The following is a 26,552-nucleotide window of genomic DNA, read 5'->3' on the forward strand; positions in this document are numbered from 1 at the left end:
TCCTGGTCCAACTTACAGTTGGTTCTGATATGGGACGTGTGTACCGAATGGTTCTTCTGGAGCACGGGAACTAGACCCAAATGTGGTCAAAAGGTTCGAGCTTCTGAGACATAGATGTTAGAACAAACTCTGATGAAACTATGACCATACGACCAAGAAAGCAGGATTTCCTCGCCGGTAGGAACAACAGATAAAGACAGTCTAATTGGGTGGAGTATGGATCCACTATGTGCGTTGACCATGGAGGCGATTGACGATTGTTTTGGATACCCCGGGCTTGTATCAACGTCAATGAAGGATGGACCAGATGTTTTGTCATGAGTATCCTGTCTTGTGACTAAGTGTTAAGTAGTAAGACAGCTGAAGTTGGTGGCTGGCTGACAGGTCGTCATCTCATGATTGATCAGCCACATCTCGTGCCGGCCAAGGGTTTGGACAGAGACTTCTGATGATCGAGCCTTCCATTAGATCTTCCGCGCTTACTGAGCTTTGCTGTGTACTCATTTGACAAGAACTGTGCAGCGGAGCCTTGGGCTATGGAAAGATGGCAGAATGAACTAAATAAAAACTGGACGGACTGTACCTTTAGTATGATTTAGTCGATGGATTTATTTGCGCGTCATGGTGGCATAATCCTGTCCAGTCCGGGAGGGCTGAGCATATGGACTTGGAGCAGATGCGTAAGGAAGCGATGTGCAATCTTGCCAGGACTGGGTAGATCCTCTCGCATTACACCTGGGTCTCGAAGAACCGACGTTGGTGTCCTGAGTTGGCGATCCTGAAGGTGTACAATATGACCGGAAACCCCGATGATTGTCGTAACCACTTGCTGAACTGGTCTGACGGCCGAGTATCTAAAATCGCCCATGGTCTGGAGACGAGCGGCTGAGAGGTGCTTCCAAGCAGAGTGTTTGCGTTCGTGGAGGATGGTGCCGCTTCTGAACTGATGGAGCAGATTAACCCGACGATCATGCAACGATCCTTGGGCTTGTTCGATTCACGGGGAGTTCACATAGTCGTTAGACTAATGAAATAGAACTCCGACAGATTCGAATGCAATTCGGCCGTTGGAAAAAATTGAGACGTAATCATGGCTCAGATTTCAAGCTCCTGAGTTTATGTATAAAGTTCCCATGCGTGGATGTGTTTCCGTACGACGACCATGGGATCCAGAATCCAGGAAGTGGACATCACCAGGGTTCTGATTGATTACAAGAGAATCCTGTGGCTTATCGATCACACGTTGGATAGGTTAAAGAGGACTTACTCGTTGTCGTAACCAATCTGACCAAAAGCTCTATCTTCGTCCTCATCTCCAAGCATATTTTCGCCAGGGGTGGCGTTGATCGTGAAGTCAAATGGACTTATCGCAGTGGTTGAAAAATGATCGTAATTCATATTTGGCGAAAGCTCGGATGACCGCCTTGTGTGGAAGCGGCCGGCCTGAGGGTGAGATTGTAACGGGTAAGGCTGGAGCGTCGTACGCTGGCCCGCTGACGTGCTCGAGATGGAGCGAGACATTTCCGACCCATTCGTGACGAAAGTGCTACCAAATGATCCGCGTGACGATCGCTGTAGGCTGTGAGGGTGTGGCTGCTGACCTGAAGATGTGGAAGAGTATTGAGATGCAGAGCGGGACATTCCGTTATTGACCGGATGCTGTGAATAAATATTGGGGCTGTGTAGATTTTGGTGTAGGTTTGCGTAAGGCTGAGGCTCAGCCTGGTGCTGTGAGATCGAATGCCGTGGGGTGTTTAGCGATGAGCATGAGAAGAATGAATCATGTCGTTGATGTATCGCGGGCGAAAGCACTTGCTGGCTATCTTGTCGTTGCAAGGACAGTTCAGCAGCGTTCGGATCGCTGAGGTCGATGTAGACTCCTTGACCGTTCATCAGGTCGCGCAGGTTTTCTACCCCGCTGAGGTATGTGTTGTTGGCCATGTGGATTCGGCCGGCAACTATGATAAGTCGATGAGACGACACTAAAGACTAGTGCACGGTTTGGAAGGTAATAGTCGCAGGTACTGTGCTGGGCTTGGATGGAAGAGCGCGAAACCTTCATGGAGACTTGGGAGACCAAGCTGCCATATACAAAGTAGTGAAGCTTGCTAGGGCGAGCGCCCTAATCATATTCCTTTTTGAAGGACCTCTGCAGCAGGCTTGCATAACATTAGCTTTGATGTGGCTGTTCGCGCTGAGGCATACCAGGACTTTTAGGCAAACAAGGCAGCGCGGCTTACGCATGTGTTGTCGTTAAGAGGGCTGCATTTAGAGCAAGACGGTAACCAATAGCCACCTCGCTATACCATGTCATACTCTCCGCAACATACGGGACTTATCTGCGAAGTGAGGTTCTTGAGCTTAGGAAGTTGCAGTCGTTTACAGTGAAGGCTGTGCATGGCAATCTTTCCCCAGTCGAAGGCATAACAAATGAGACAAAGAGTATCCGGTCAGAATAAGACAAGCTGATCTTGAGTGAGATAGTAAAGATGCCACGTTGTTGATGTTGTGCATGTATCATGACGCAGGTCCGATATGGGTTGTGATTTGGTGAGGCATACCTCGAAAAGTGAGAGAGCCGCATCATCACATGCAAGCGGAAAACGGCAGGAGCATCCGACGTGCGCCTCCATGCGCCCCCGTTCGCCTCACCTTTCCTCGACGTCCTTCAAAAGCTAGCCGTTACACTCTAATCCGGTCTCGCCATCGGCTTTCAGTTTAGTTTTCACGATTCGCCATCCAGACCATGATCGATCATTGCATTTCTTTTGCTCAGCTTCTCACTACGTTGGTGGCGTTTCACGCCTTCACACTCCAGACCTTGATACTAGCATCACCGCCCGCCGAAATCACCTTGTTCGCCTTTTCCCACGCAACACCGTTGACCCCATCTTTGTGCGCATTGAGAGCCTTGATACGCTTACCAGGGTCTTCAGTGCTCCAGACCATGACATTCGTATCCAGACTACCACTTGCGGCATAGTTCTCACTCTCATCCCAGGCCAGACAAGTGATGCGAGCGGTATGTGCACTCCATCTGTCTGTAATGATTTTCCAGTCTGCATCTGCCTCGTATGCGTAGATCTTGCCGTTGCCAGCACCTACTGCTAGTTTCTTTCCTGAAGCGGAAAAGGCAAGTGCAGAGATGGGTGCTGTCGCGCGGCGGAGCACTGTCTCTGTGTCTTTGAGCTCGGTGCCCGAGAGTGTGTATATGTGTACAAGCTTATCGTCTCCGCCAACAGCGACAGTAGAGCCATGGGCCGCGATTGAGGTTGGCGAATATTTGACTGATAGCGAGCCAACCTTTTCGCCCTTGGAGTATATTGCTATCGCATCAGCCGATGGGATCAGTACAGTGCTCGATGTTGCAGCAACGCCCTTAGGTTGGAACTTGAGATCATGGGCCTCCCCAGTGAAGATCTTGTCTGGGACTGACATGGAACGCAACGTGTCATCCCAGCCAACACTGTACAGCTCCGTCTCAGTCTTACTATCAGAAGTTGTGATGCCGGCGACGTAGCTGGAGTGTGCTGCGCCTTCGACCTTGTCGGCCAATCCGGTGGTAGTGTCCCATGCTAAGACGCGGCCCTCGTAGCTTCCTGTGGTGAAAGTGGATCCAGCAATGGCTGCTGCTGTGATGTTCTTCGCATGGCCGCGAACGACGCGCGTAGGCTTTGGGTTGCCGTCGACGAGGTAGTTCAAGTTTCCCTCGAGGTCTACGCTGACGATCAAACCGTCGCTACGGCCTGTGGGCCATACCACACCGACTTGCTGGTCGGGTATACTAGCGACGCCTTCTTCGCCCATCCTCCAGGTCTGAATGTTCTTGCCCGCTTCAGGGTCCCATATACGGACGGTTTGATCCGCGCTGGCTGTAACAAACTTGCTCGAGTCCTTGGACCATGAGATGCCGAAGATGCTGCCGGTGTGTATTCCTTCGCCAATTTGTCCCTTGGCCTCTCCAGTCTTGCCATCGTATAGCCATATGCGCTTGTCAGCGCCAACACTAGCGAAGACAGAGCCGTCAGGTGAGAAGGCGGTGCCGAAGACGAAGCGGTTGTGCTGCCCTCTGAGACTGGTGTTGAACTTGAAAGGAGCGCCGTGGTAGAAGACCAGACTGGTGTCGTCGGAACCCGTGGCGGCGCGAAGCGGTCGTTGCTGGCGGATGGAGACGCAGTTGATCTGTGAAGAGTGTCCCGAGATCTCACCCACGCTGTTGCCGCTGTCTGCTGTGATGCAGTGTCCGAAACGCTCTTTGCCATCGCCGACTGCTATGATACGCTGCGAGTCGCCGTCCCATGCCAAGTCATTGATGCGGCCAGCGATGATGTGGTAGTCACCTGCATGGTCATCAGTTCTCACCCTTGATCAACCGCTTTTGTCCGCCCACCTTTTGTAGCCCCTTCACCTGCACAGTCCCACACCTTCACAGTACCCGACACATCTCCACTGGCAATATAGAAGCCCGAAGGGGAGAAACGGGCGACGGTCGTCTGTGTTGTGTGTTGCGTGTATTGTTTACTAACAGCCGGATCGTCGATGGAGCGAAGGAAGACGGATTTGCCCGACTACAATGCTTCAATTAACTCAAGAACAGCTGCCGTTTGTTGACAGACTCACGGCATAGGCGATACGTTCGCCCTTGGGGTCCGAGGACAGAGGTGTTGCTTGTCCACGCGTCGTGGAAGGGGACGCTGCCCAGATGGCCTCTATTTACGCTTAGTTGCTGCTATAGGAAGCCATCTTGGAACTCATACCGGATACTAGAGACATAATGCGCGCAAAACAAAAGGGTCAGTAGGCGGAATAGGGTATGGGCGATGCACAATGGAGGTGGTGCCTGCCTGGTAGCTTTGGCGGTGGCCTCTGCTTCGTCACCGCCTACGTTTCAGCGACAAGCCACGAGTCGCGGGGCATGTGGGGGTGGCTCTAACATGACAGCTCAATCCTAGGGTGACTACTTCGCAGCTTTCACTGTTATGAAGACTCGGTCCCACGCATCACCAAATGTGAATCATCTGAGTATCGTCTTCTTCTCTACATGCTTCCAATCAAAGCTGCCTGTCGTCATCAGAGCTAGGTTCAAAGGAGGGTGCTGCTGGGGCTGCATCACTAGCCAGAAGTCTGTAACAAGAGGACCCCAGGATTATATGCATAGGTCTGGACTTCACCGCCGCCTGCATATAGACATTTGGTGGTAAAATAACGAGGTTGGTAAGTTGAGATACAACCTTGGAACAACCTGGTAGATCTTGGCGCACGTCATTTCCGACGCGTCCCATCTACGTCGTATTAGTTTAGGAATCAATAAATCTACAACTCTGTGATACTCCAAATTCCGGTACATCAATTGGTCCTTCCGCACCTGTCCGCCTCTTTCGCTTGTTACTATCGTGTCGTTCGCTATTAAACGTCATCATACCGGGAACCCGGCAGCCGGAAACCACGAGCCTCAACAACTTCGGCGTATCATCAACATCATCATCAAAGAAGAGCAGGAATACCAAACATCATCACTATGTGTATTATGAAGACTTACGAAACACGCGGCCGTGGCGTCGTCGACCCGCCACCACGACGAGGAAACTTTACCTCCCATCCACCAGCTGGCGTCATGCGTCTACCACGCGACTGGCAGCGAACATCTGTCGAGAGCTTCAGCGATAATGGCCGCTACGTCGAGTACAGGTTTGTGGTTCATTACGTCAAAAGCGCCAACGTCTCATGCTCATACCCTCTAGACGATCCCGATCCCGACCCCGTGCAATTGAGTACATCGAAGAGCCTCGTACGCGCGCGAGGAGTCGCGCGAGGAGTGTGTCCCGGCGACGCGTTAGCGATGTTGAGATTGTCAGGCCAGGAAGAACGAGCTATGTTGATCCACGTGGAAGTTACGTGGACGAGAGGGTTACGAGGCGAAGTGTCAGCCGTGTCAGGCATTGATCGTATTCGATAATCGCACACAAAACTGAGAGTATACGTATGTATGGTGCATGATTAGAGCGAGGATCTGAGTTGAGTGCTGACTCAGTAGTGCGAGGACTAACTTTGTACAAACGGGATACATTGGACATTTGGTAATTACGAATGACATGATGTTATGATTTTAAATACAAGCCGCCCTTCTGACATATATCCCATCTATCATGCGTAGTGCAAAGTACCAGAAGCTCTCATCCGGAGATAGAGGCTAGCTTGCGTCTTAGGGTACCATGATCCTTGTCGCTTTGTGGGGCAACGCTCATCAGACTCATACCTCAGCATCACCTTGAATCGTTGCATAAATAGAACGATTTCTTCGTCCTGCAATCAAATAAAGAACTTTGAAGTATCATTTCCGTAATCTTGACCACTGCCTCAACGCCATGGCATCGCACCCCATGCAACGATGCTGCGTCGTCGGCGTAAAGCACGAGGGGAAACCTCAGGGAGTGATCAAACAAATCGATAGTATCCGCACATATTTCGCCTACCCAGAGGATAAGAACCCAGAACAAGCGATAGTTCTCATGACCGACGTCCTCGGCATGGACTTCCCCAATACCCAGCTCATCGCCGACCAATTCGCACAAAACGGCTATCTAACACTCATACCCGACGTTTTCAACGGCCATCAAGTGTCCTTTCCCATCGACCCATCTTTTGACCTGCAAGAGTATGTTGAAACCACGATGCCAAAACCGGAGACCGTTGATCCAATGTATGAGCGCGTAATCGAATATTTGAGGAATGAGTTGAGAATCAAGAGGTTAGGAGGCGTGGGATATTGCTTTGGGGGCAAATATGTGTGTAGATGGTTGAAGGAAGGCGGCCTAGACGCAGGTTTTATAGCTCATCCGAGTTTCGTCACTTCAGTCGAAATCCGCAACATCAAAGGACCGCTAAGCATCGCTGCTGCAGGTACGTTTTTTTCCTCGAAACAAATTTCGCCATTACTAAAAGAGAAGAAGAGAAAGAATAACAAGAACGACGCGTGCTAACATTGACCCCAGAAACCGATGACATCTTCCCCGCTTCAAAACGCCGCGAGACAGAAGACGTTCTCAAAGAACATACCGTCCCATACCAGCTGTTTCTCTACTCGGATGTCGAGCACGGGTTTGCGACAAAGGGCGATTTGTCGCATGAAAAGGCGAGATTTGCAAAAGAACAAGCGTTTCTGCAGGCGGTGTACTGGTTAGGCGAGTACGTAAAGAAGAGGCCAGGAGTGTAAACGATAAATCAGAGTTGTATAGAAACAGCGAGGCGATCGAGACCAGGAAAGGCGTTGGAGGTATTAGGGATAGTGTCCACCATGACCACATCGCCAGAAGATGTGTGATGAATAGGATCATCGATGGAATTACCGACAATGCGAAGTTTCAGAGATTCTTCTGATCCCTTCTCTTCTAGCACTATGTCTCTCTCTGTGCGCGAGGTTGCATGCTCCAGGCCCTTATCGGTCTTGTCACATCGCCACATCTGCATATCGTCCTCGCTCAATGAGAAGATCCGTTCCGGATATGCAGTCTTGTACGTCTTGAACAAGGAGGATGCCATCAATACAGCATCCGTATGGGCGTCCGGGTGAACATCGCGTGGTCGAAGGCAGTCAACTACCGTATCGATAGTAGTCAGCGCCGCCCCAATCGCCCAGGCACAGAAGCTGATGGCGAAGTATACGACGAGAAACAAAGCCACAAGGAGACAGCCCCATAGATAGCCTGTGAGAAGACTGTCTAGTATCTCATTGGCTGGCGGAGAGGTTGATAGTGGTGTGTGGTCTCCGGTTCGATCGATCTGTGGTCGGAGCATGGTGGCTTGGTAGAGGAAGAGAGGTGGCATATTTGGTTGGTATGGCGGTAGAATAGGTCCGAATAAAGTTCCGATTTGTTGTCGAGTATAGTTTACCAGCGGTATTGATACTTGTGCTCAAAAGTACTCGTTGCACCACCTTGGTTAGAGTCTGCAAACGTTGCAAGGGGACTACGAGACGATTTGCAGATTACGTCTGCGTTTGACTCACTGGAAGTTGCGCCTAACGATCACCGAGAGGGCGCCACTCATCTCCAGAGGGATGTGTAGGCTCATCACTCTTTCCTACCATGTTCAACACCAGCCTTTCCTTCTTCCCCACTCCTTCGTTCCTCCTTCTTCATCTTTCCAGCCCATGGCGGCTCCCCATCCTCATCAAACTCTGCCCATTGGAAAAACCCGCAGCTCTCCCTTCCCGGCACGTAACCTGCATGACACATCCACATGTACCTGCCTCTACTCTCCTTCTTCCTTGTCGCGCACCTCAACACAGTCGGAACATCACACTTGCACTTTGGTGTATACCTCGGATGCAAACTGTCCTTGTAAAAGCGATACGTGATATTCAGCCGTTTATTCTTTGCAAGTGGGTGAGGATCGATAGCTTGAGCCGGAGCTATGGAGTGTTTCCATTCCTCCTGCATCTCTGCGTGCATAACCAGGAGCGAATTATGCGGCAGATGGATGCTAATCTGGCCCTGCGCATCGGCCAGTGAGCCGTCTTGTTTGGGGTGCACAGAGTCGTCTTCGGCGAGGATCTTGCGAACGCGGAATTCACGCGCTACTCCCAGGCTCAGACTGCCAATGATGGCTCTTGGGCCAAGGTAGGTCAATTGATCCGCGTGGTAGCCGACGCTTTCTTGAGGTCCATCGTAGCAGTTCACAAAGGCTGTGTTGGCCTTCCATGGGTGAGGAGATTGGTATTTGAGTTTCTTGCCGGAGGGGTAGAAGTCGCGAATCCTGCGTTGGATTTCGCGGTTGACGGCCTCTTCCACCTGAGGACATGCGTTTAGCATTTCTGATGTACTTTGCCGGACATCCTGGGCGATGTTAACATTATGATGCTGACTCTTCTGGGCTTTCTCACCTCGAGCTCGCCACCATTGTAAATGTACTCCGTCTTCTGTTTTTCTGCCTCTTCTAGGCTGTTGACGTAGAAGGAATACGTGTGAGGGCTCAACACGACTCTTTCGAACAGCTTGAACTTATACCTATTATACGAGGACGCTTCTTCCAACAATTGAGACAGCAATGCTTCCGCTTGCTTTGCCGGTAGGAAGTTATGGATGATGGAGCAAGGCGTGTGTGCTTCAACATCCTCTGGGCTGTATAAGAACAGTGTCTTCCCTTTCTTCACCAGTGGCCTTTTGGTGGATGTCCCGTTGGCCGGAGTAATGCGATACGAGCTCAACGATGATTGATAACCGACTGTAGATGATACAGGCCGCTTCCTCGGCTGCGATAACGACTCCGAGGCTTGTTCCACATGTCCATCAGCGGCGAGCAATGCTTCAAGCAGGGTGCTTTCGTCGAGTTTGGGGTGTAGAGATGCCAGTAGAGCCAGCTTAAAGTCGGTAGAGTCTTCTTCTTGCTGCATGCTTATATTCTCTACCGACTTTGGGGGTTGTTCAGCCCACTTCCTCTTTCGCGATACGAACGCGTCCATGTCGATTGCAGTTGATCACGAAGGCACTCATAGTGTCGTGATCATTCGCTAACGCATGCGGAGCTCCTGTCGGTGGCGACCAGTACAGCCAGACGCGTTGTCACGGGACAGCCCGAGTCCCGATGCAGCCCCGCCATATCCAAAGCGCCAGGCCTCGGTCTCATCCACATCGTCATCTGCAACCATGCAGCAGCACAACACCAGCATTTCATCCCAGCGCGACATGACGCGCCGACCCCTACATATACTTCACGCGCCATAGTCTGCTACTATTATCCTCGTGGATTCTTCGTCATGCTCGAGTTTCGAACACAGGGCTTCAACGGCTACTCGGTCAAATACAGCCCATTCTTCGATTCCCGCATCGCAGTCGCAACCTCTGCCAACTTCGGGCTCGTCGGAAATGGACGACTGTACATACTAGGTCTTACAGCAAATGGCATAGTAGCCGAGAAGTGGTGCGTGGGACTCTTAGCACCCAGCTACTTTTCCCACATCTTTCACATGCTAACATGCCCAACCTTAGGTTCGACACCCAAGATTCCCTCTTCGACAGCACCTGGTCCGAATCCCACGAGAACCAGCTCCTGACCGCCTGCGGCGACGGCTCCGTGAAGCTCTTCGACATCAATGTGCCCACGTACCCCATCGCCTCATGGCAAGAGCACGCCCGCGAAGTCTTCGCCGTGCACTGGAACCTCGTGGCCAAAGACACATTCCTCTCCTCCTCCTGGGACGGCTGCATCAAGATCTGGAACCCCAACTCAGACGCGAGTATCACGACGCTACCAACACATTCCTGCACCTACTCCGCATCTTTCAGTCCGCACAACGCCAGTGTATTGAGTAGTGTGTCGTCAGACAGCCATCTCCGTGTCTTCGATTTGCGCACACCAGCGAGTGCGTCCAACCACCTCACCATGAACGTCCCGATACACCAACCGCCCAAAGCGCGCATGGGCCAAGCAGCCAGTATTGGAATTGCGCCCGCAGAGGCCTTGACACACGACTGGAATAAATACCGCGATACCATTGTTGCAACAGCTGGCGTGGACCGCGTGATACGTACTTTTGACATTAGAATGCCGCAGGCTGGACCCGTTGCTGTTCTCCCAGGGCACGAATATGCGGTAAGGAAGTTGAGCTGGAGTCCGCATTTATCTGATATTCTACTATCTGCGAGTTACGATATGACGTGTCGGGTGTGGACGGATGGCAGTGCCATGGGCGTAGGGTCTGTGAAGCAGGAGAATATGCTGGAGGATCCGATGTTTTATGGCGGAGGGAGGGAGATGGGGAGGATGGGGAGGCATACAGAGTTTGTGACGGGTGTGGATTGGTGTCTGTTCGGGGCGGAAGGGTGGTGTGCCAGTACGGGTTGGGATGAAAGGGTTCTGGTGTGGGATGCGAGGGCTGTTATGCAATGAGACGACCAAACCCTATGCGCAACATGAGAGACGTTTGTGGGATATAGACTGTTCTTCATTCGACTACGTAGGCGAAACAATAGTACTCGGCGATATACACACTGCGAGCTATGCTACCGAAAACAAAGATCCCCAATAAGAAACAAATAGATAGGGTATCGTCCCATGATCGCGCCTTATCAACCCCTCAACACCGTTGCCATGCAGGAAAATAGCCCCAAACAATCTCGAAACGCCCACCAATGCTCAAGCGGTGCAAGCAATCTCTCCTCCTCAACAAGTCTAGTAACGCCTCAATGCATCAGCCACGTCCTTCTACAAATATTTTGTCCCTCATCTTCTCCACCTTCATTCCGTGACTGTACCTCTGGCCCATGCTAAAGATCTCCAAGGTTCAAAACATCATCGAGCGCATCGTTCATCTCGGCCATGTCCTGCACACTACCACCTTGCCAATGCATACCCACTTCGTCATCGATCTGCATGGGGTCCCCGAAATCGATCGTCCATGTCTCACCGTTAAGATCAAGTTTCCCTGCATTGCCGATACCATTGATGCCATTTGCGGTGCCGGTACCGTTGATACCAACGCCATTTGTCAGCACTGGTTTCCGGGGCGGATTGTAAATGTCCTCGATGCCTTCGGTGTCGAGAAAGCGCGAGTTCATAACTGAACCTGCGATGAAGGGTGTTTGTCCTAGATACGAGTCTCCCAAGGCAAGCGCTAGACGCAAGTCTTCCATGCATAATAACTTTCTCTTCCGTCGCTCTTCGGCTTCGACGGGTAGCTCGCCTGCCGTGCCCCTTGCCAATTCACCCCGTTCGACGAGGCGTTCTTCTCTGGCAAGCTTCTTCTTGAATTCGCCCGTTCGGACGTACCCGGGGCCGTTGTTGGCGACCTTTCCGAGTAAATTTGCTAGCGCTTCTTTGATGTAGGTTTCGGTTGCGATGTTGAGGTAGTCAGGACAATCAGATGTGTGACCCTGGGGCAGGCCAAACTCGTAGCATATAGGTAAGAGCCGGTAGGAAATGGTTGTTGCCGTAGGGAATTCGTGGGTTTCGACAGACAGGGCTGAAGTGTAGCGTTTGCGAATTTCGAGTTCCCAGTCTATTCGTCATGTTAGTTTGCCTCAGTCTCTGCTGTGGAGAGGATAGAAATGAAGGTATACACGTACTGGTCTTTCCAAACCCACCCCCTTGATTACTGCTTGGACCAACATCCAACTGCTTCGCCCGTCTCGCATCAACATACTCCTGCGCAGGCCCATTGGCACCGCTGCCCGCGCCCTCCAGCCCCGTACCCAGCGGGCTTTCTCCAGCCGGTATGCCCTTGAGCCTCTTTCTTTCCCTACGGCTCAACTGCATGATCTCATGCTTGAGCCTCTTCTCGCTCTCATCCCCCGTCCCCTTGACCGTCCCGCTTGTCGGCTTATCACTACTCGACACCCAGCTCGCGATGCCTGCTTCGGGCGGATCGCGCCATATGTTGGCGTAGATGGCTGTGAAGAGGGCATTGTGGGCATGTTCGAGGGCGGGCGTGGTCAGGATCTTGCCGAGCTTGTGGGACAGCTCTTCTTGATTGAGGTTGCCGAGGAGGAAAAAGGAGAGAGTCTTCTTGTACGTGGTCCAGTCGACATCGCTTATCGAGCCCTTGACTGCCGAGTATAGGGGCTCGACGTCTATGCGGGGGGCGCGCGGCGCGTTGGGCTTCTTGGTGAGGTCGGTGTTGAGGGATGTGAGGTTGGGCAGGGTGCTCGAGGAGAGTGTCGGCGTGGTCGAGACATTCATGTCATTGGGCCGTATCGTGCCTGCCATGATGGCCGTGGATGCGCGCCGTCGTGGCGCTCAATGCGTGGGAATGGTTGCGCGTTGCGAGATGGTCGCGCAGCTGGACGGGTGCGCGTGCGGATTGCGGAGACGGCCACAAGCGGCGAGAGAGCGACGGTGGGGCGTGGACGACTCGACAAAGGCGTCAGGAGAGTCGCGCGAGGGTTTGCAAGTGTTCCCCGATGACGGGCAGATGCAGGAGGCGTTGTGCGGGGCCTACGCTGATGGACTGGCATACAGGCGTGGAGAGCGTGAGGTCAGAGCTCGGGGGTCTTGCGGAGTTGCTGCTGGGGGCAGGCTAACGAGTCCCATGAAACCTCCAGCCTTTGCACTTCTCACACATCACTCCAAGGTTACAGTCAGCTTGTTAAACTTTGAATCCATTCGCTATGCAGTTGCACAATAACATGTAACCGCCTCTTATACACTACCGTCCAAATGCCAGTGCAGTCGCTTTTGTACCACAAACACCATCCTGTTTACCATACGGCTTCACCAGTTTTCATCAAGCACATCCCCCGTCTACCACAGAACATCCCTAGTTTTCACCAAACACATCCCCCAACTCCACCTTGCCCACACTCCAGATCTCCCTCTCGTCCTCCATCTCATCACTCGACAAGCCCAAACCACCCGCTCCACCCTCAGCTTCTTTCCTCTCCCTAGCCTGCCCAGCCAGCCTCATAGCCACCCTCTTGAAGTAGTCTCCCATGCTGCGTTGTTGACCGGCCGACAGCGTCTTCCCAGGTCCAGCCATGTACTTATCAAACACAGCAGCTTCCTCGTCCACAACCGAGAAAATGGCCAGGAACGCTGCCTCGGCAGATAACTTGACTGGAATAACAGGGTCACGAACTGATGCGAAGACCACCGGGATGAGTAAGGGAATATGCGGACGGACAAGCTCGTTGTGCTCACGCGCAACTGTGCGCAGCACCACGAGTGCCAATCGCCTTGTATCCACAGGATGTCCAGGCTCAACCACCGGCGCCAAAGCCTCAAATATAGGCTTGGTGTGGTCGAAGCTCTTGTTGCTCTTTTCCGAGAGCAGGTATTTACCAGCAGCGAGAATAGAGTTGTCCGAGATGAACGGCTGTGTGTGACTGATTCCTTGGCAGATTACGGATACGGTGTCGTCTGCAAAGGATTCTGTCAAGGCTTCTGGGGCATCTAGCAGGATGGCGTTGAGTGCCAGAACAGAAGCTTTGTTGTAGTGAGTAGTAAGTACTCTGGCCTTGAGCAGGCTGGATGCGATTTCCTCGGGGAGACAGCTGATAAGAGCGCCCAGAAGTCGGGCGTTTGTAATTGCCATTGCATCTGTATTGTGTCAGTAACTGTACAAAGGGTCAAGTCTCTACTGGACTTACCATTGGAGTCGTCGCTCTCGTTGTCGATGAGACCTAGGATGGCATTCCTGCTTGCTTCGCTCATGTTCTTGCCTGCCTTGCTCACCACCTCGAACAGAGCCTTCAACATAGCCGTCCTGACATTTTCGTCGGCTGTCTTGGATCCAGTCACCAACTCAGCGATAAGCGGATCAACCCTCGGTGTAAGCTCGATCAAGGTACCAAGAGCCTTTGCCGCACGCGCTCGCAAGATATCCGAAGAAGTATCCGCAAGCGACTTGGCGAACGTGCGTTGAAGTTGGGGCAAGAAAGGCTTGAGGAAGGTTGGAATCTTCTCAAGCAAGTTGTTGAGTGTGAGCAGGATAGCTGCCTTGACTTCGACAGAACGCTCGGTAACCACACGAATGAGAGGTCCGGTAATCTGAGTGACAAATGGCTGCAGTGACTTTGCGCTGGTGCGATCGATGACATCGGAAATGGCCAGAGCACCTTGGACTCGCTGATCTACTGAACCATTCATGAGACCCTGCAAGAAGATAGGCAGGATAGCGTTGATGCCCTTGGGAAGCGAGAATCCAGGGAGATCGGCACCAGCAACACCAACTTGGTTGAGTGTCTGGCGAGTCGATATAACAAGCGACTCCATTTCTTCCTTCCGCAGACGCTTGCTCGTAAGAGTGCTGAGCGCAGTCCATGCAGCCTTGACAACCTCTGTATCGCTGTCGCCAAAGGAGATGAGGAGTGCGCGGATGAGGTCGGGGTAGTATCTTGAAAAGTCGACGTCGGCTTCTGCGAAGAACTTGGCCAGGTGCATGTCGGCACGCGCACGTCTCCGCTCGTCATCATGTTTCGACAAGGCCAACATGACGCTCATGGCAGTGTTAAGACCGTCAAACTCATCTACAGACAGCAGTACCTTGTCGAAAGCTGTCTCGAGCTCTGACCTGAGCTCCTCGTCCTTGGACGCGATGACGTTGTCCATGATGGTGTTGAGGATGTTCGGCAGTCTTCGTGTCATAGCGGAGCTTGCGACCTCAGCCAACGACGCAATAGCGCGGGCATTGAAGGCAGACATAGGCGAAGTAAGCAGCGTAGGTAGAAGGTTTGGTAAGATAATGTTGGACCGCGCTTGATCTGTGAGGAGGGTGAGAAGCGCGGAGAGCGCGTTCTGCGCATCGTCATCCGAACGCAGGAGGTTGAGTAGGTAAGGCAGAACTTGGTCGACAGCCGTCTTGCCGAAGATCTGTTGCAGAGCATCGAAGGCTTCGGCAGCTGCTTCCCGCACGTCCGCGTTGGGATCCACCAAAGCAGTTCGAACAACCTGGATAAGAGTCTTCTCGTAGTCTTCCAGCTGCTCTGGCGAGGCGGCTGCGATGAGCTCGCGAAGGGCGATACAAATACCCTGCTTGGCGTCTGTATCGGTGGTGTGTAGACCTTCTTCGAGCGTAGGCAGTAGAGTGGCGAGTACACCATCTCCTGCCTTTCGAATGAGCTCTCCAAGCGCGTTTCCGGCAATGACCTTCTGCTCCATGTTTGAGCTTGCCAAACGACGGATGAGAAGTTGAGTGAGTGTAGGGATAAGCTCGCGTAGAGTACGTGGGCTGGCCACCAATGCCTTCCAGACGTTGATAGATGCTGTCCGCACCAAACCGGACGTGTCGCACCTGCAAATGTACAGTGCAGACAAGACCTTGTTGCGCTTCTCTTCTCCGAGAACTTCGAGCAAAGATTGTCCGGCCTCCTTGGCGCCCTCTTCGACTTCCTCCTCTTCCACCTTGCCACTGATACCAGTGAGGTTGAAAAGTAGGTCTCCAACAAGCTCGACGGAGCTGAGACGAATCCTGTAGCTGTCGTCTGCAAGACCTCTCTCCAGCTCAGGTAGCAGCAAGTCGATAGCTTTGGTAGCAAAGTTCTTGACCAAGAGACGACCAGCGCGCAGGGCAGTCTCTCGAATCGATTCCACATCGTCTGCAAGACCGCCAAGGATGGGAGGAATGATCTTGCTGAGGTAGTTGGCGAAACTGTTTCCGAAGCAGACCGGCAAGAAGATGAACAAGGACATGAAGCCTTCGCGGACAGAAGCCCTGTTGCTGGCCACGTTCTGCAAGATACTGGGCAGTGTCTCCTCCAGGCGTCCAGTTCCGAGACCGGCGAGGACCTCTGAGAGAGCTTGGGCAGAACCAAGTCGGTCTCCAGCACCGGTGTCGGACTTGAGTGTAGACATAAGACTTGGAATGAGATCTGGAAGGGCATCCTCTCCAAGCTTCTCTACTAGGGATCCGAGTGCCTTCGAAGCAGTAGCACGCGTAGCCGGTACAGGGTCCACAATCGCGACCCTCAGTCCAGCGACCAAGATGGGCAGATGAGATGTGAGGTCCTTCCTTTCCGAAAGGTATGCTAGACTGCCAATGATTTGTGAGGACTTTCGCTTGGTTCCAGATCGATCGCCCAGACCTCGTTCCAGAATACGAACCACGAGAGCAAGAGAAGGCGCGTCGAGGAAATGTGCGAACTGAATCTTGATGAGAGCATCGAGGGCATCGTCTGTGTATTTTGTTGGGTCGCTGAGAGCCTTCAAGATGATGTTGACCACGCTCTTGATCTCGGGGTTGTTAATGACTTCACCAAATCGCTGCAAGCTTCGGTTGGCTGAAGCTCGTACTTCCTTGTGACTGTCTGTCAATACGACGGTAAGGGGCGGGATGATTTCTGGCAAGCTCAGGGCTAGTTGGTTGGGGTCTAGGTAGGCCATGGCTCCTAGAGAGTCGCAAGCACCCTTCTTACTACGCCACTGATCTTCGTCGAGACCTTCCAAGAGTATCGGCAGAACCTGTCTGACACCAAAGGAACTAAGCGTGGAGAAGCAGGTCTTGGCAGCATCCAAGCAGGCTTCGCGAACGTCTGTACTGGTATCGCCAAAGCCCACGAGCAGTTGCGGTACTAATTGGATAACGTAGGGCTCGAACAGGCGACCGAGGATCAGAGAGAAAAGCTCATATGCCAGATACACTCCCTGCCTTTGGTTGGGATCTTTCTTGTTCTCGCTAGCTCCTTTGAGCGTAGACATGATGCGATGTTCTTTGAGCAGACCCAAACCCTTACCGCGTACAATACCCGCAAGACCATAAGCAGCACCGCGACGCGAGGCGTATTTCTTCGACGTGAGAAGTTGATCCATCATTTGGTTGATGTAGTTCGAAACCTCTTGTTCTGAGGTTCGTACTAGAGGTGGCAAACATTGAGCAACGGCGTATTGCACAGTTTCCGAAGGTGTACTGAGAGTCGCCAGCAGTCTTTGCACGACCTTTGGGACTCGCTCGTCGCCGGCAGCCAAGTGACGACCCAATGCACCATACAGGATAATGACTGCTTCGTTGACTTGATCGTACATCTCTGACTTGCGATCAGGAGCTTCGAGAGCGTTCTCGAAAAGCTCCATGAGAGGTTCGACCTTGGTTTGGGCTTTGACGGTGATCACCGAGGTTGCTGCTTCAATCAATTCTTCTCTCACAGCTGGGCTTCTGTCTCCCAAGGGGCCCTCGTAGATCAAGAAGTTCAAGAAATCCACAAGATCGTCAGGCTTGAAACCTGGTGTCATTTCCTTGAAGGTAAGCGCAATACCATCTCTGCTCTCCCAGGGGTCGCGTAGATCAACCTTTCGCGGCATGCCATATTCGTCACGCTCTGGAACGCGTGGCTTCGCCTTTTCTGCGTATGTCTCCCGAAGCCTACGTAGAATGTCGTCAAATGTGTCAGGATACTTGGTGATAACCTCGCCAATAGCTCGTGCAGTCGCCCTCCTGAGCGGTTTGTCGAGAGAGTCCAGGTAGGGGAGCAGCTGGACACCAGCATCTGCTTTAAGCTCCAGGTCGTTTTCTTCCCAGATTGTCCGGGCAAGCTCGGCATTCTCAGGCTCGTCATCGTGGCATGCGATGAAAATCTCCTCACTGAACTTCAAATCGTTCATGTCCAGTTCAGCATCGATGGCTTGCAAGATCGCAGTTCGGACACCAGTCTCGGGTGCGATGGTACCGCGCAGCAGGGCGCTCAGTTCATCGTTGTCAATGTTGGGGGCTAGGCCGCTAGCCAGGTTGGTAATGCAGTCCTTGATGATCTTGTAGTGCTGCTGGTACTTCTGCAACGACCATACCAGAATCTCCAACAAGGCTTTTCGTGGCAGACGTGGGTCAGTGCCTATCGGATATTAGCAAAACGATCTCTCTGTGTGCCTTCAGGAGCTTACAGGAGTTGGTGTGGAAGGTCAACACTTCGATGGCTAGGATGAGTTGCTCATCGGCTTCCTCAGCTGCAGATTTACCTATGCCACCCTTCTCTAAAACAAGGAACAATAGAGGGAAACAATATGCCAGAGACACTGCATCAAGAGGCCTTTGCTCGCTCAAGAAGCGAAGACGGTATAGGACACGCGTTACCAGATCTAGCATGGTTAGGATGATTTTACTGTCAATCCGCAATCGATATGGACTTACCACCCAGGTCTTCATCTTCGTACTCGCTAGCAAGCTGTATGGACCCAATTGTTCGTAGTACTGCTACGCCGACAAATGGTCGCATCATGCCCAGACGGCTGGATATCCGCTCGGAACAGGATATCAAAGCGGTCGCAGGAATATCTCCCAGCAGAAGACCAGCGCCAGCGCGAATAGCTTGAATCAAGAGATCCACGGCCGGTCCCATCCATTGCTCTGCCTCGGTAGGAGGTCCAGTAGCAAGACTGCGGATGATGCCCACACCTCGCCTCATCCTGTGCTCTGTGGCCGCCACTTCTTTCCTTATGGCAGCCTCTTTCGCCAGCTGAGCGTTAACCTTGGCCTGGTCATCCGTGCTGAGTTTCTTAGCTTGGCCCTTCTTCTGTGCAAGCTGAGCTCGTAGCTCCTCCTCCCACTTTAGCGTATCGTAGTCTTTTGTGTTCTTGTCGATGACTACAGGAGCCTTTTTCGACAGAACGTCAATGTAGGGAGTTCCCTCTGGTGTGCGGAAGATGGCAGCTTCGGTTGGTCCTACAGATTCCATCTGCTTCGGGTCAAGATCTTGGCTGAACTGTTTGACCACGGCTGGCAAGGCAGCTTCTGGAGCCACGAAAGCCATGTCGGTATAAGCACTGTAAGCCGCTGCGTTGATAGTGGGCAACGTCTCATTGTCCTTGTTCTGTATTGCGCGTTAGCAACAAACTGTTAGGCAGAGTGGAACGAAAGTCGTACCTCAGTTGCTTCGTTGATAGTGTTCACAAACTCTTGCAGATTATCTCGCACAAGCTGACCTGGATCTACACCCATACGAAGACACTGGTCGATCCAAGAAACCCTTGGGATAATTTCTTTCCTTGCTAATACGACAAGGTTCATGGCCTGCTTTTGAAGGCTTACATCGTCCACGCTTGCATTGTGATGCTTTACTGTCTCTGGAGAGAGGCATATGCAGCCCAATATGGCCCCAAGTTCAACAGAGCTTGCCTTGGATGCGAATGCCGCACTATCCTTGTCTTCTTTTTCACTGGACCTGTACCATGACCATAAACCTTCTACGATGATGTTGCTGATCTTATCTGGAGAGGTCTGGAGATATGATTGCGTTAGGGCTTGTTTAGCAGCGGATTTGGCTTTAGCAGAGACGCTGGGAGCAACAATCAGGAAGATGAATGCCTGCGCCCATGCATCTGCGACTTCTTTTGAAGCTTGAGTGACCTCGGGGGCAAGTGCTTTTAGGGCGCGAAGCGCAATCGAGACATCCTCTTCGGAAGACAGCTTCGAATATACTTTAGGGTTGAGATGAATGGAAGGCTTTGGTTGCGTGGCCAGCGATTGGGAGATGACATCGGATTTCTTATGGATAGATCCAAGCTTCTCGTCCTTCATGTTCTGTACCCTATCGATGAGAAGGGCGGTCGCATAGTGTCCTACCGCGACCAATCCACTTTGCGTTGCAGGCAAGGGGTTCGCGTTGACTTCCTGCCAGATCTCAATGAGTTTTGGTAGGGTGGTTTGGCAGAATGCAAGTACGTCTGGTTGGGATTGTTGCTCGTCGGAAAGACCCCACCAGATATCCGCAGCACGAATAGCCCAGAGGCGCTTGACGGGCACACGCTTATCACCCATACCTTTGATAAATGCATCCGAGACAGTTTTGTCGAGGGATACTCCATTAGCTAAGCCAAAGTTCAAGTGGGTTGTCATTGCGGACACTTCGGCTACGACAGCTGGCTCGCTTGGCTCCTTCAAAGCGACTGGAGCGATACCTGCTGGTATCTTCTTTGACAAGGATATCGATTCAGGTAGTGCTGAAAGCATCTGAGCATGCAGAACTTTCTGGTCGACACCGGATACTTTGCCTTGTTTCAATGGGGTAAGCACTTCATCTGCCACCTTGTCAATTTTGGCATCATCTTTTGATCGCGAAGCCAAGGCTTTGAAAGTTCGCAAGGCGCCTGCTCGGATTGCGGCATTGCTCGATTTGACATTTGAAAGCAGCGGCTTCAGCATGTTTCCCAGCAGGATGTCAGAGAGGTCCATGGTTTCCGGAAGGGCCAGGAACATGGGTGAGACAATATCGTTAAGCACCACTTCCGGCGCTCTCAGCAAGGCCTTTTCGATGGGTGGTATGACATCCTTGCGCAGCTCTTCCAGTGTAGGGAAGCTGTCAAAGAAGTCGTGCAGCGCATTGGAAATGTGATCAGGCAGCTGGCTCCTTGATCCCACAATCTCCCTCGTATAATATGTGTAGTAGTCTTGTTTGTGGGCTTCGAGGAGCGGCTTAACGGTCTCGAGACGGGACGAGACGCCGGCAATGACGCCAAGGAAGACAGCGTTTCCAGCCGTGGGCGCGCTGCCCTTTGCTGTGAGGGTCGTGATGAGTTTGGAATGAGCGTCCTTGCCAATGGCCTCGGAGCGGAATATGGCGCGCAGGGCGCGGCGCGTCGAAACGAGGGCCGCTATTGAGATGCGGCCAGCTCGCCGGTCGCCGCCAGCACCCACACACGTCTCTAGCACACGCGCATTCGCCAGAGCCACATCCAGTCCATGCTTGGCCCACCGCTCAGGCGATTTTGCAAATTGCAGCAGCAACACCGAACACCAGTCGTTCAGCACAAATGCGTTGGCGTGTGCGATTGCCTTTTTGGAACATTCGTTTGTCAGAAACTTGACAATCGGAGGCAGCACCTTGTCGCCATGTGGCCCGTTGACCAGCGACTTAAGGACGCCTTCGACCGCTCGTCGTGATTCGCGGTCGTCGTACAGCGGGTATGTTTCAAAGAGTAGTTCGAGGAGCGCCTGGAGGTCGGCTGTGACGAGCGCTATGTGGAAGGTCTCTGGTCAGCTGATATCGCCCTCTGCGTAGTCGTCAAAGGCACTCACAGTCGTCCGCCACCTGGTGTTGCAGTCCCGAGAGCTCGTTGACTCGGCGCTTGGTGGAGCTTGTGATGAGCTTCGGCCGCAGCTCGTCGCGGCTTATGGCCCGCGACTCAGCGTCCCCATTCACAGCAGCCATGTCGTCCAGTCCACATGTGAAAGCGGATTGCGGGGTGTTATGGCGGGGTGCTTGCCGGCGAAAGTATCGCGAAGTTGCCAAGAGTTCTCGTTTATTTGCTAGGGCGATGACATCGGAGAGTGGAGCACCATTCATCACCCAACCCAACCCCCACTGGCACTTCCGCCCTCGACAACCACTTGACTGCCTCTCCTGGAACACTGCGCCCTTATGCGTCCCACCAGCTACGACCATCCACCCAACCTTGATCTCGCCCGGGATCAAGCTCCGATATACTCCATACGGAAGCCCGCCTGAGACCCCTGCACTCACATTACAACCACTCAACCAAACTCCGAGTTTTAGCCATGGCGAAGAAAAAGAAGCCCGCCGGCAACCCCGCTCGTGGCTTCGCGACCACGTCGGTTGCGAGCAAGCCCAAGCCAGAAAAGATTGCTGCAGACGCCCCAGCCAAGCAAGTCGTTCAGGCACCGGATAAGAAAAGCGCGACTGCACCAGAGCCTACGCATGCGCCGACCACGTCCCAGACGGCTGAAGCGCCCAAGCCAGACGTCGCACCCACTCCCGAGGAACTCGAGGCCCAGCTAGAGCGTGATGAACTCCAACTGCTTGTTGAGAAGCACGCACCAAAGGTCCGCCGTGAATCTAGTCGATATGTCTCTAAATTCCAGACGGACCGTAGGCTCCTCCGCAGCCAGTCGCACGCCATGACGGTCCACGATTGGCTTCCCAGTGAGATCTTGGATAGCATTATTCTCCTAGCCCAGGCAGAGTCGAACGACTCGAACAGGAGGCAGGGACAGCAGTCCCTTCTCAAGACCCTGACTGAAGAGGATGCCATGTCCAAGCTTTGGACCCTTGATCTTACCCTGCGCGAGCTAGGTTTCTCTCAGGATCACATCCAGCCCGTCTTGAGATGGCTTTGTGCCAATGCTGCAAGCATTGATGCGTCTTCTGGTATCTGGGGTCTTCAAGAAGCGCTGGAGTGGCTTGCTTTGGACCAATGCGAGGACCACTCTTTCTCATATGAAGAATCGCAACCCAGACGGTCAGGACTCGAGTCCCTTAATATTTCTCGACCTCCGACACCGCCGCCTCAGCCGTCCACCAACGGAAACACCGTTTCTGGAGCCTCACCTTCCGCACCCGTAAAAGCCCCAGCACCGGAAGAGTTTAGTCAATCGGATGTCTACGTCAGTGACCTCGATAGCGACCTTGAATCCGACGAACTTATTCCCGGGTATCTGAAGATCAAGGGCAAGCTGTTTGAAATTGATCCACAGCTCGTCGATGCGTCCACACGGAAGCCAAAGGGATCTAAATCTAAGAAATCCGCGCCTGTGCCTACGCAGACTCCAGCTGTTCGAAAACTGCTCTCCCAGTTGCAGCAAATTACGTCTGATCCTCTCTTTGACGAATACCAAGCTGAAGCGCAGTGGCCTGCAAAGCGTAATCAAATTGCACAGAGTCAAGCTGAGAAGAGACAACAAAATGGCTCACAGTCTAGTAATACTCGAGTGCAAGATAATGACACTACTCTAGATCTTCCAGTATCTGCAAAAGTTGAAGCCAATCCCGCACCAGCAGCGTCTCCAACTGAGCGCGATCATGAAGAGGACGCTGACCTACTAGGAGGCATGTTTGCAGTACCCGATGCAACGTCCGCTCCCGAGGCTACGCCCAACGGCACAGATTCCGACAATATAGCACTACGTGACTTTGGCAAAATGAGTGGAGTGTCTCCTCGCAAAGTGCTTGAAGAGGCCATGAGATCCAGGTTGGTTTTCTCACTACCCTGCAGACATGGACTAACAACCGCAGGGATGCTGGAGCGCGACTATCTTACAAAATGGTCTCACCCACAACGTATACTTGTCGGCACTCGGTGACCATCACCTGGTCGAAGGAACAAGACATCGAGTACGACATCGATATCGTTGGGGTTCTTTGTACTCCGTACCGGAAGCAAATCATCCTCGAGGCGACTGAAATTGCTGCTGTATCGGTTGAGCAGAGTGAAAGCTTCATCTCTGTCGCTGCACTCTTCTCAATCTCTGCTGCTCTACCGAAAGAAGAGAAGGTTTACATCCGGCTTCCGTCTAACTGGAGAGACGTCTACAAGGAGTTCTTAGAGCGCCGCAAGACGCGCTTGGACGCGGAAGATCGTGATGCTATCAAACACTACCGTTCGATCATCGAGGATCAGATCGAGAACGAAGAGTCAGATGGTGTTGTGCTTACAAATCGCTTTAAGATGCGCGCTCAGGCAGCTACAAGCTCGAGCGCATCGAACTCTGGCTATAGCACACCGGTGCGACATCACGACGGTCTGAGAGAGTTGTGGGTTGCAAAAGCTTCAACTTCATCATACCAGCGTATGCTTGTTGGACGAATGAACCTCCCAGTCTTTAATTTCAGGGACTCTATTTTGTCAACAATCGACAAAAATCAGGTTACAATCATCTGCGGTGAGACTGGCTGTGGAAAGAGTACACAAATTCCGGCTTTCGTCCTCGAGCACGAGCTCTCGCAAGGCAGGTCATGCAAGGTCTATTGTACGGAGCCAAGACGTATATCCGCAATTTCGCTTGCGCAACGTGTGAGCGAGGAACTTGGCGAAGGACCCAAGGACCTTGGATCAATGCGCTCACTTGTAGGATATGCAATTCGCCTTGAATCAAAGACTTCTTCACAGACTCGCTTGATATACGCGACTGTTGGTGTGGTATTGCGAATGCTAGAATCATCTGGAGGTCTACAAGAGGTCACACATCTGGTCATCGATGAAGTCCACGAAAGATCCATCGACACAGATTTCCTTCTTGTTATCCTTCGGTCACTCATGGAACGCCGACCTGAACTCAAGGTCATATTAATGAGCGCTACGGTAGATGCCGCAAAGTTCTCAAGGTATCTTAACGACGCGCCAATCCTCACAGTACCAGGTCGGACCTTCCCAGTTCAGACTCGATACCTGGAGGATGCGGTTGAGTTGACCAATTATACTGGAGCATCTGATGTAACCAAAAACACCGCCACAAGCGATGAGGACGAGGGTGACGATATCACGAGCGATAAATCCGGTATCCCCAGCAAACTACCAGGTTACAGTCCGGCCACACGTAGTGTGCTCTCTGCGTACGACGAGTACGCCATTGATTACGATCTGATCACTCGTCTGGTTGAGACAGTCGCGTATGATTCGCAGTTGAGCCGCTTCAGCAGTGCCATCTTGGTATTCCTTCCAGGTATCGCTGAGATCCGCCAGCTCAATGACATATTGGTCAGCCATCCCTCATTCAAGGCCGATTGGTATGTGTATCCGCTACACTCCACCATCTCAAGCGAAGACCAACAGGCCGCGTTCCTTGTTCCACCTCCGGGCGTACGCAAGATTGTGCTTGCTACGAACATCGCTGAAACCGGAGTCACAATTCCGGACATCACCTGCGTCATTGACACAGGTAAACACAAGGAGATGAGGTTTGACGAACGCAGACAGCTATCACGCTTGACACAATCATTCATATCTAGAGCCAATGCGAAGCAGCGACGCGGTCGTGCTGGCCGTGTACAGGAAGGTCTATGCTTCCATCTCTTCACAAAATATCGCCACGATAACCTTATGGCGGAACAGCAAACGCCTGAGATGCTGAGGCTATCGCTCCAAGATTTGGTCATGCGCGTGAAGATCTGCAAGCTGGGTGATATCGAGGCTACCCTTGCTCAAGCACTCGATCCACCCACTTCAAGGAACATTCGCCGTGCTATTGATGCACTTGTAGAGGTCGATGCGTTGACGCCGAGCGAAGAGCTGACACCTCTTGGTCGTCAAATCGCAAAGCTCCCATTGGATGCACACTTGGGCAAGCTTGTACTTCTTGCAAGCACATTTGGTTGTGTTGACGTTGCTATCACCATTGCTGCCATTGTGTCTTCCAAGTCACCTTTCTTGACACCGTTTGGAGCAAAGCAACGAGCTGACATCGCCCGCCTCGCGTTCAAGAAGGGCGACTCCGACCTCCTTACCACATACAACGCCTATAAAGCCTGGAAAGCAGTCTGTACCACCCCGGGACGGTCTGAAATGCAATTCTGCCACAGAAACTTCCTGAGCCCGCAAAATCTTGGGAACATCGAGGACCTCAAAGCCCAACTCTTCTCCTCACTAGTCGACGCAGGCTTCATCCAACTCACGCCCGACGAGCGCCACGCTTCGAACCGCTACCGCAACACATCCCGCCACCGTGTCTTCGTCGACATACCACCCCAATACGACATCCATACGGACAACGACGTCCTGGTAAACTCCGTCATCGCAACGGCCTTCTACCCCAAGATCCTGACCCGCGAAGGAAAAGGCTGGCGTAACATTTCCAACAACCAAACCGTTTCCTTGGGCCCAACTTCCGTTAACAAGGGCAGCCAAACCGCACACTTCCTTTCGTACTACAACATCATGCAATCCAGCAACAAGTTCTACAACGCGCACTCTACCTCCATTGCATACCCGCTTCCCATGGTCCTCATGGTCGCTGCGGACAACGCCATGGATTTTAAACTACACGCCGGTGTCATCAGTCTGCCTGGCAACGTCCTCCGTTTTGCAGTGAGGGAATGGAGGGCAGCTGTTGCGCTCAAGGTGTTGAGACGCCGCGTCAAGGAGATTTTGGCAAATAGCTGGAAGAACCCGAGTCGGCAGCTGAGTGATCGGGAGAAGGAGTGGTTGGGCTTGTTTTATAAGATGTTTGAGGAGAGGTTTGAGAAGGATGAGAGGATTCGGGAGAGGGGTGGGGGGAAGGCGAAGTAAGTTGATGAATAAATGGATGGATGGATGGAGATGGAGGCTAGGTTGGTGTGGCTGTGTTATAGTAGGATGTAATAGCATGACTTGCTATGAAGACATCATCATTCTCAATAAGTTCAGTCATTTATTTCGCCCAAACCGTATTCTCCGAATCTGAACCCTTGAATACACACCGACGT

General features: G+C 52.4%; 8 protein-coding genes across 8 annotated transcripts; 3 read left to right on the forward strand and 5 right to left on the reverse strand.

Moving 5' to 3' along the window:
• Positions 1-12: 12 nt before the first annotated feature.
• GT037_010107 (uncharacterized protein) lies at positions 13-4,773 on the reverse strand (the record flags this gene model as incomplete). The annotated part of the gene is made up of 6 exons (XM_038935154.1): positions 13-103; positions 1,268-1,443; positions 2,854-4,340; positions 4,391-4,568; positions 4,621-4,709; positions 4,758-4,773. 6 exons carry the CDS (start codon positions 4,771-4,773, stop codon positions 13-15), a joined length of 2,037 nt encoding a protein of 678 aa, XP_038782245.1.
• Positions 4,774-5,518: 745 nt separating this feature from the next.
• GT037_010108 (alpha beta-hydrolase) lies at positions 5,519-7,213 on the forward strand (the record flags this gene model as incomplete). The annotated part of the gene is made up of 3 exons (XM_038935155.1): positions 5,519-5,788; positions 6,330-6,900; positions 6,993-7,213. 3 exons carry the CDS (start codon positions 5,519-5,521, stop codon positions 7,211-7,213), a joined length of 1,062 nt encoding a protein of 353 aa, XP_038782246.1.
• An 8-nt stretch (positions 7,214-7,221) lies between these two features.
• GT037_010109 (uncharacterized protein) lies at positions 7,222-7,824 on the reverse strand (the record flags this gene model as incomplete). Its single annotated transcript, XM_038935156.1, has 1 exon — positions 7,222-7,824. The coding sequence occupies one exon, from the start codon at positions 7,822-7,824 to the stop codon at positions 7,222-7,224; it is 603 nt and encodes a 200-aa protein (XP_038782247.1).
• Positions 7,825-8,069: 245 nt separating this feature from the next.
• On the reverse strand, positions 8,070-9,460 carry GT037_010110 (grf zinc finger domain containing protein; the record flags this gene model as incomplete). Its single annotated transcript, XM_038935157.1, has 2 exons — positions 8,070-8,834; positions 8,882-9,460. 2 exons carry the CDS (start codon positions 9,458-9,460, stop codon positions 8,070-8,072), a joined length of 1,344 nt encoding a protein of 447 aa, XP_038782248.1.
• A 33-nt stretch (positions 9,461-9,493) lies between these two features.
• GT037_010111 (peroxisomal targeting signal 2 receptor) lies at positions 9,494-10,887 on the forward strand (the record flags this gene model as incomplete). Its single annotated transcript, XM_038935158.1, has 2 exons — positions 9,494-9,918; positions 9,987-10,887. Coding segments are annotated over 2 exons (1,326 nt in total), but the record flags the coding sequence as incomplete, so codon positions are not given.
• Positions 10,888-11,264: 377 nt separating this feature from the next.
• Positions 11,265-12,702, reverse strand: GT037_010112 (transcriptional co-activator protein; the record flags this gene model as incomplete). The annotated part of the gene is made up of 2 exons (XM_038935159.1): positions 11,265-11,995; positions 12,063-12,702. 2 exons carry the CDS (start codon positions 12,700-12,702, stop codon positions 11,265-11,267), a joined length of 1,371 nt encoding a protein of 456 aa, XP_038782250.1.
• A 550-nt stretch (positions 12,703-13,252) lies between these two features.
• GT037_010113 (translational activator) lies at positions 13,253-21,566 on the reverse strand (the record flags this gene model as incomplete). Its single annotated transcript, XM_038935160.1, has 6 exons — positions 13,253-14,031; positions 14,082-18,254; positions 18,304-18,498; positions 18,551-19,229; positions 19,283-21,372; positions 21,434-21,566. 6 exons carry the CDS (start codon positions 21,564-21,566, stop codon positions 13,253-13,255), a joined length of 8,049 nt encoding a protein of 2,682 aa, XP_038782251.1.
• A 347-nt stretch (positions 21,567-21,913) lies between these two features.
• Positions 21,914-26,376, forward strand: GT037_010114 (atp-dependent rna helicase a; the record flags this gene model as incomplete). The annotated part of the gene is made up of 2 exons (XM_038935161.1): positions 21,914-23,343; positions 23,388-26,376. The coding sequence occupies 2 exons, from the start codon at positions 21,914-21,916 to the stop codon at positions 26,374-26,376; spliced, it is 4,419 nt and encodes a 1,472-aa protein (XP_038782252.1).
• Between the last annotated feature and the right edge of the window lie 176 nt (positions 26,377-26,552).

Source organism: Alternaria burnsii (assembly GCF_013036055.1).
Source record: "Alternaria burnsii strain CBS107.38 chromosome Unknown 121, whole genome shotgun sequence".
NCBI lineage: Eukaryota > Fungi > Ascomycota > Dothideomycetes > Pleosporales > Pleosporaceae > Alternaria > Alternaria burnsii.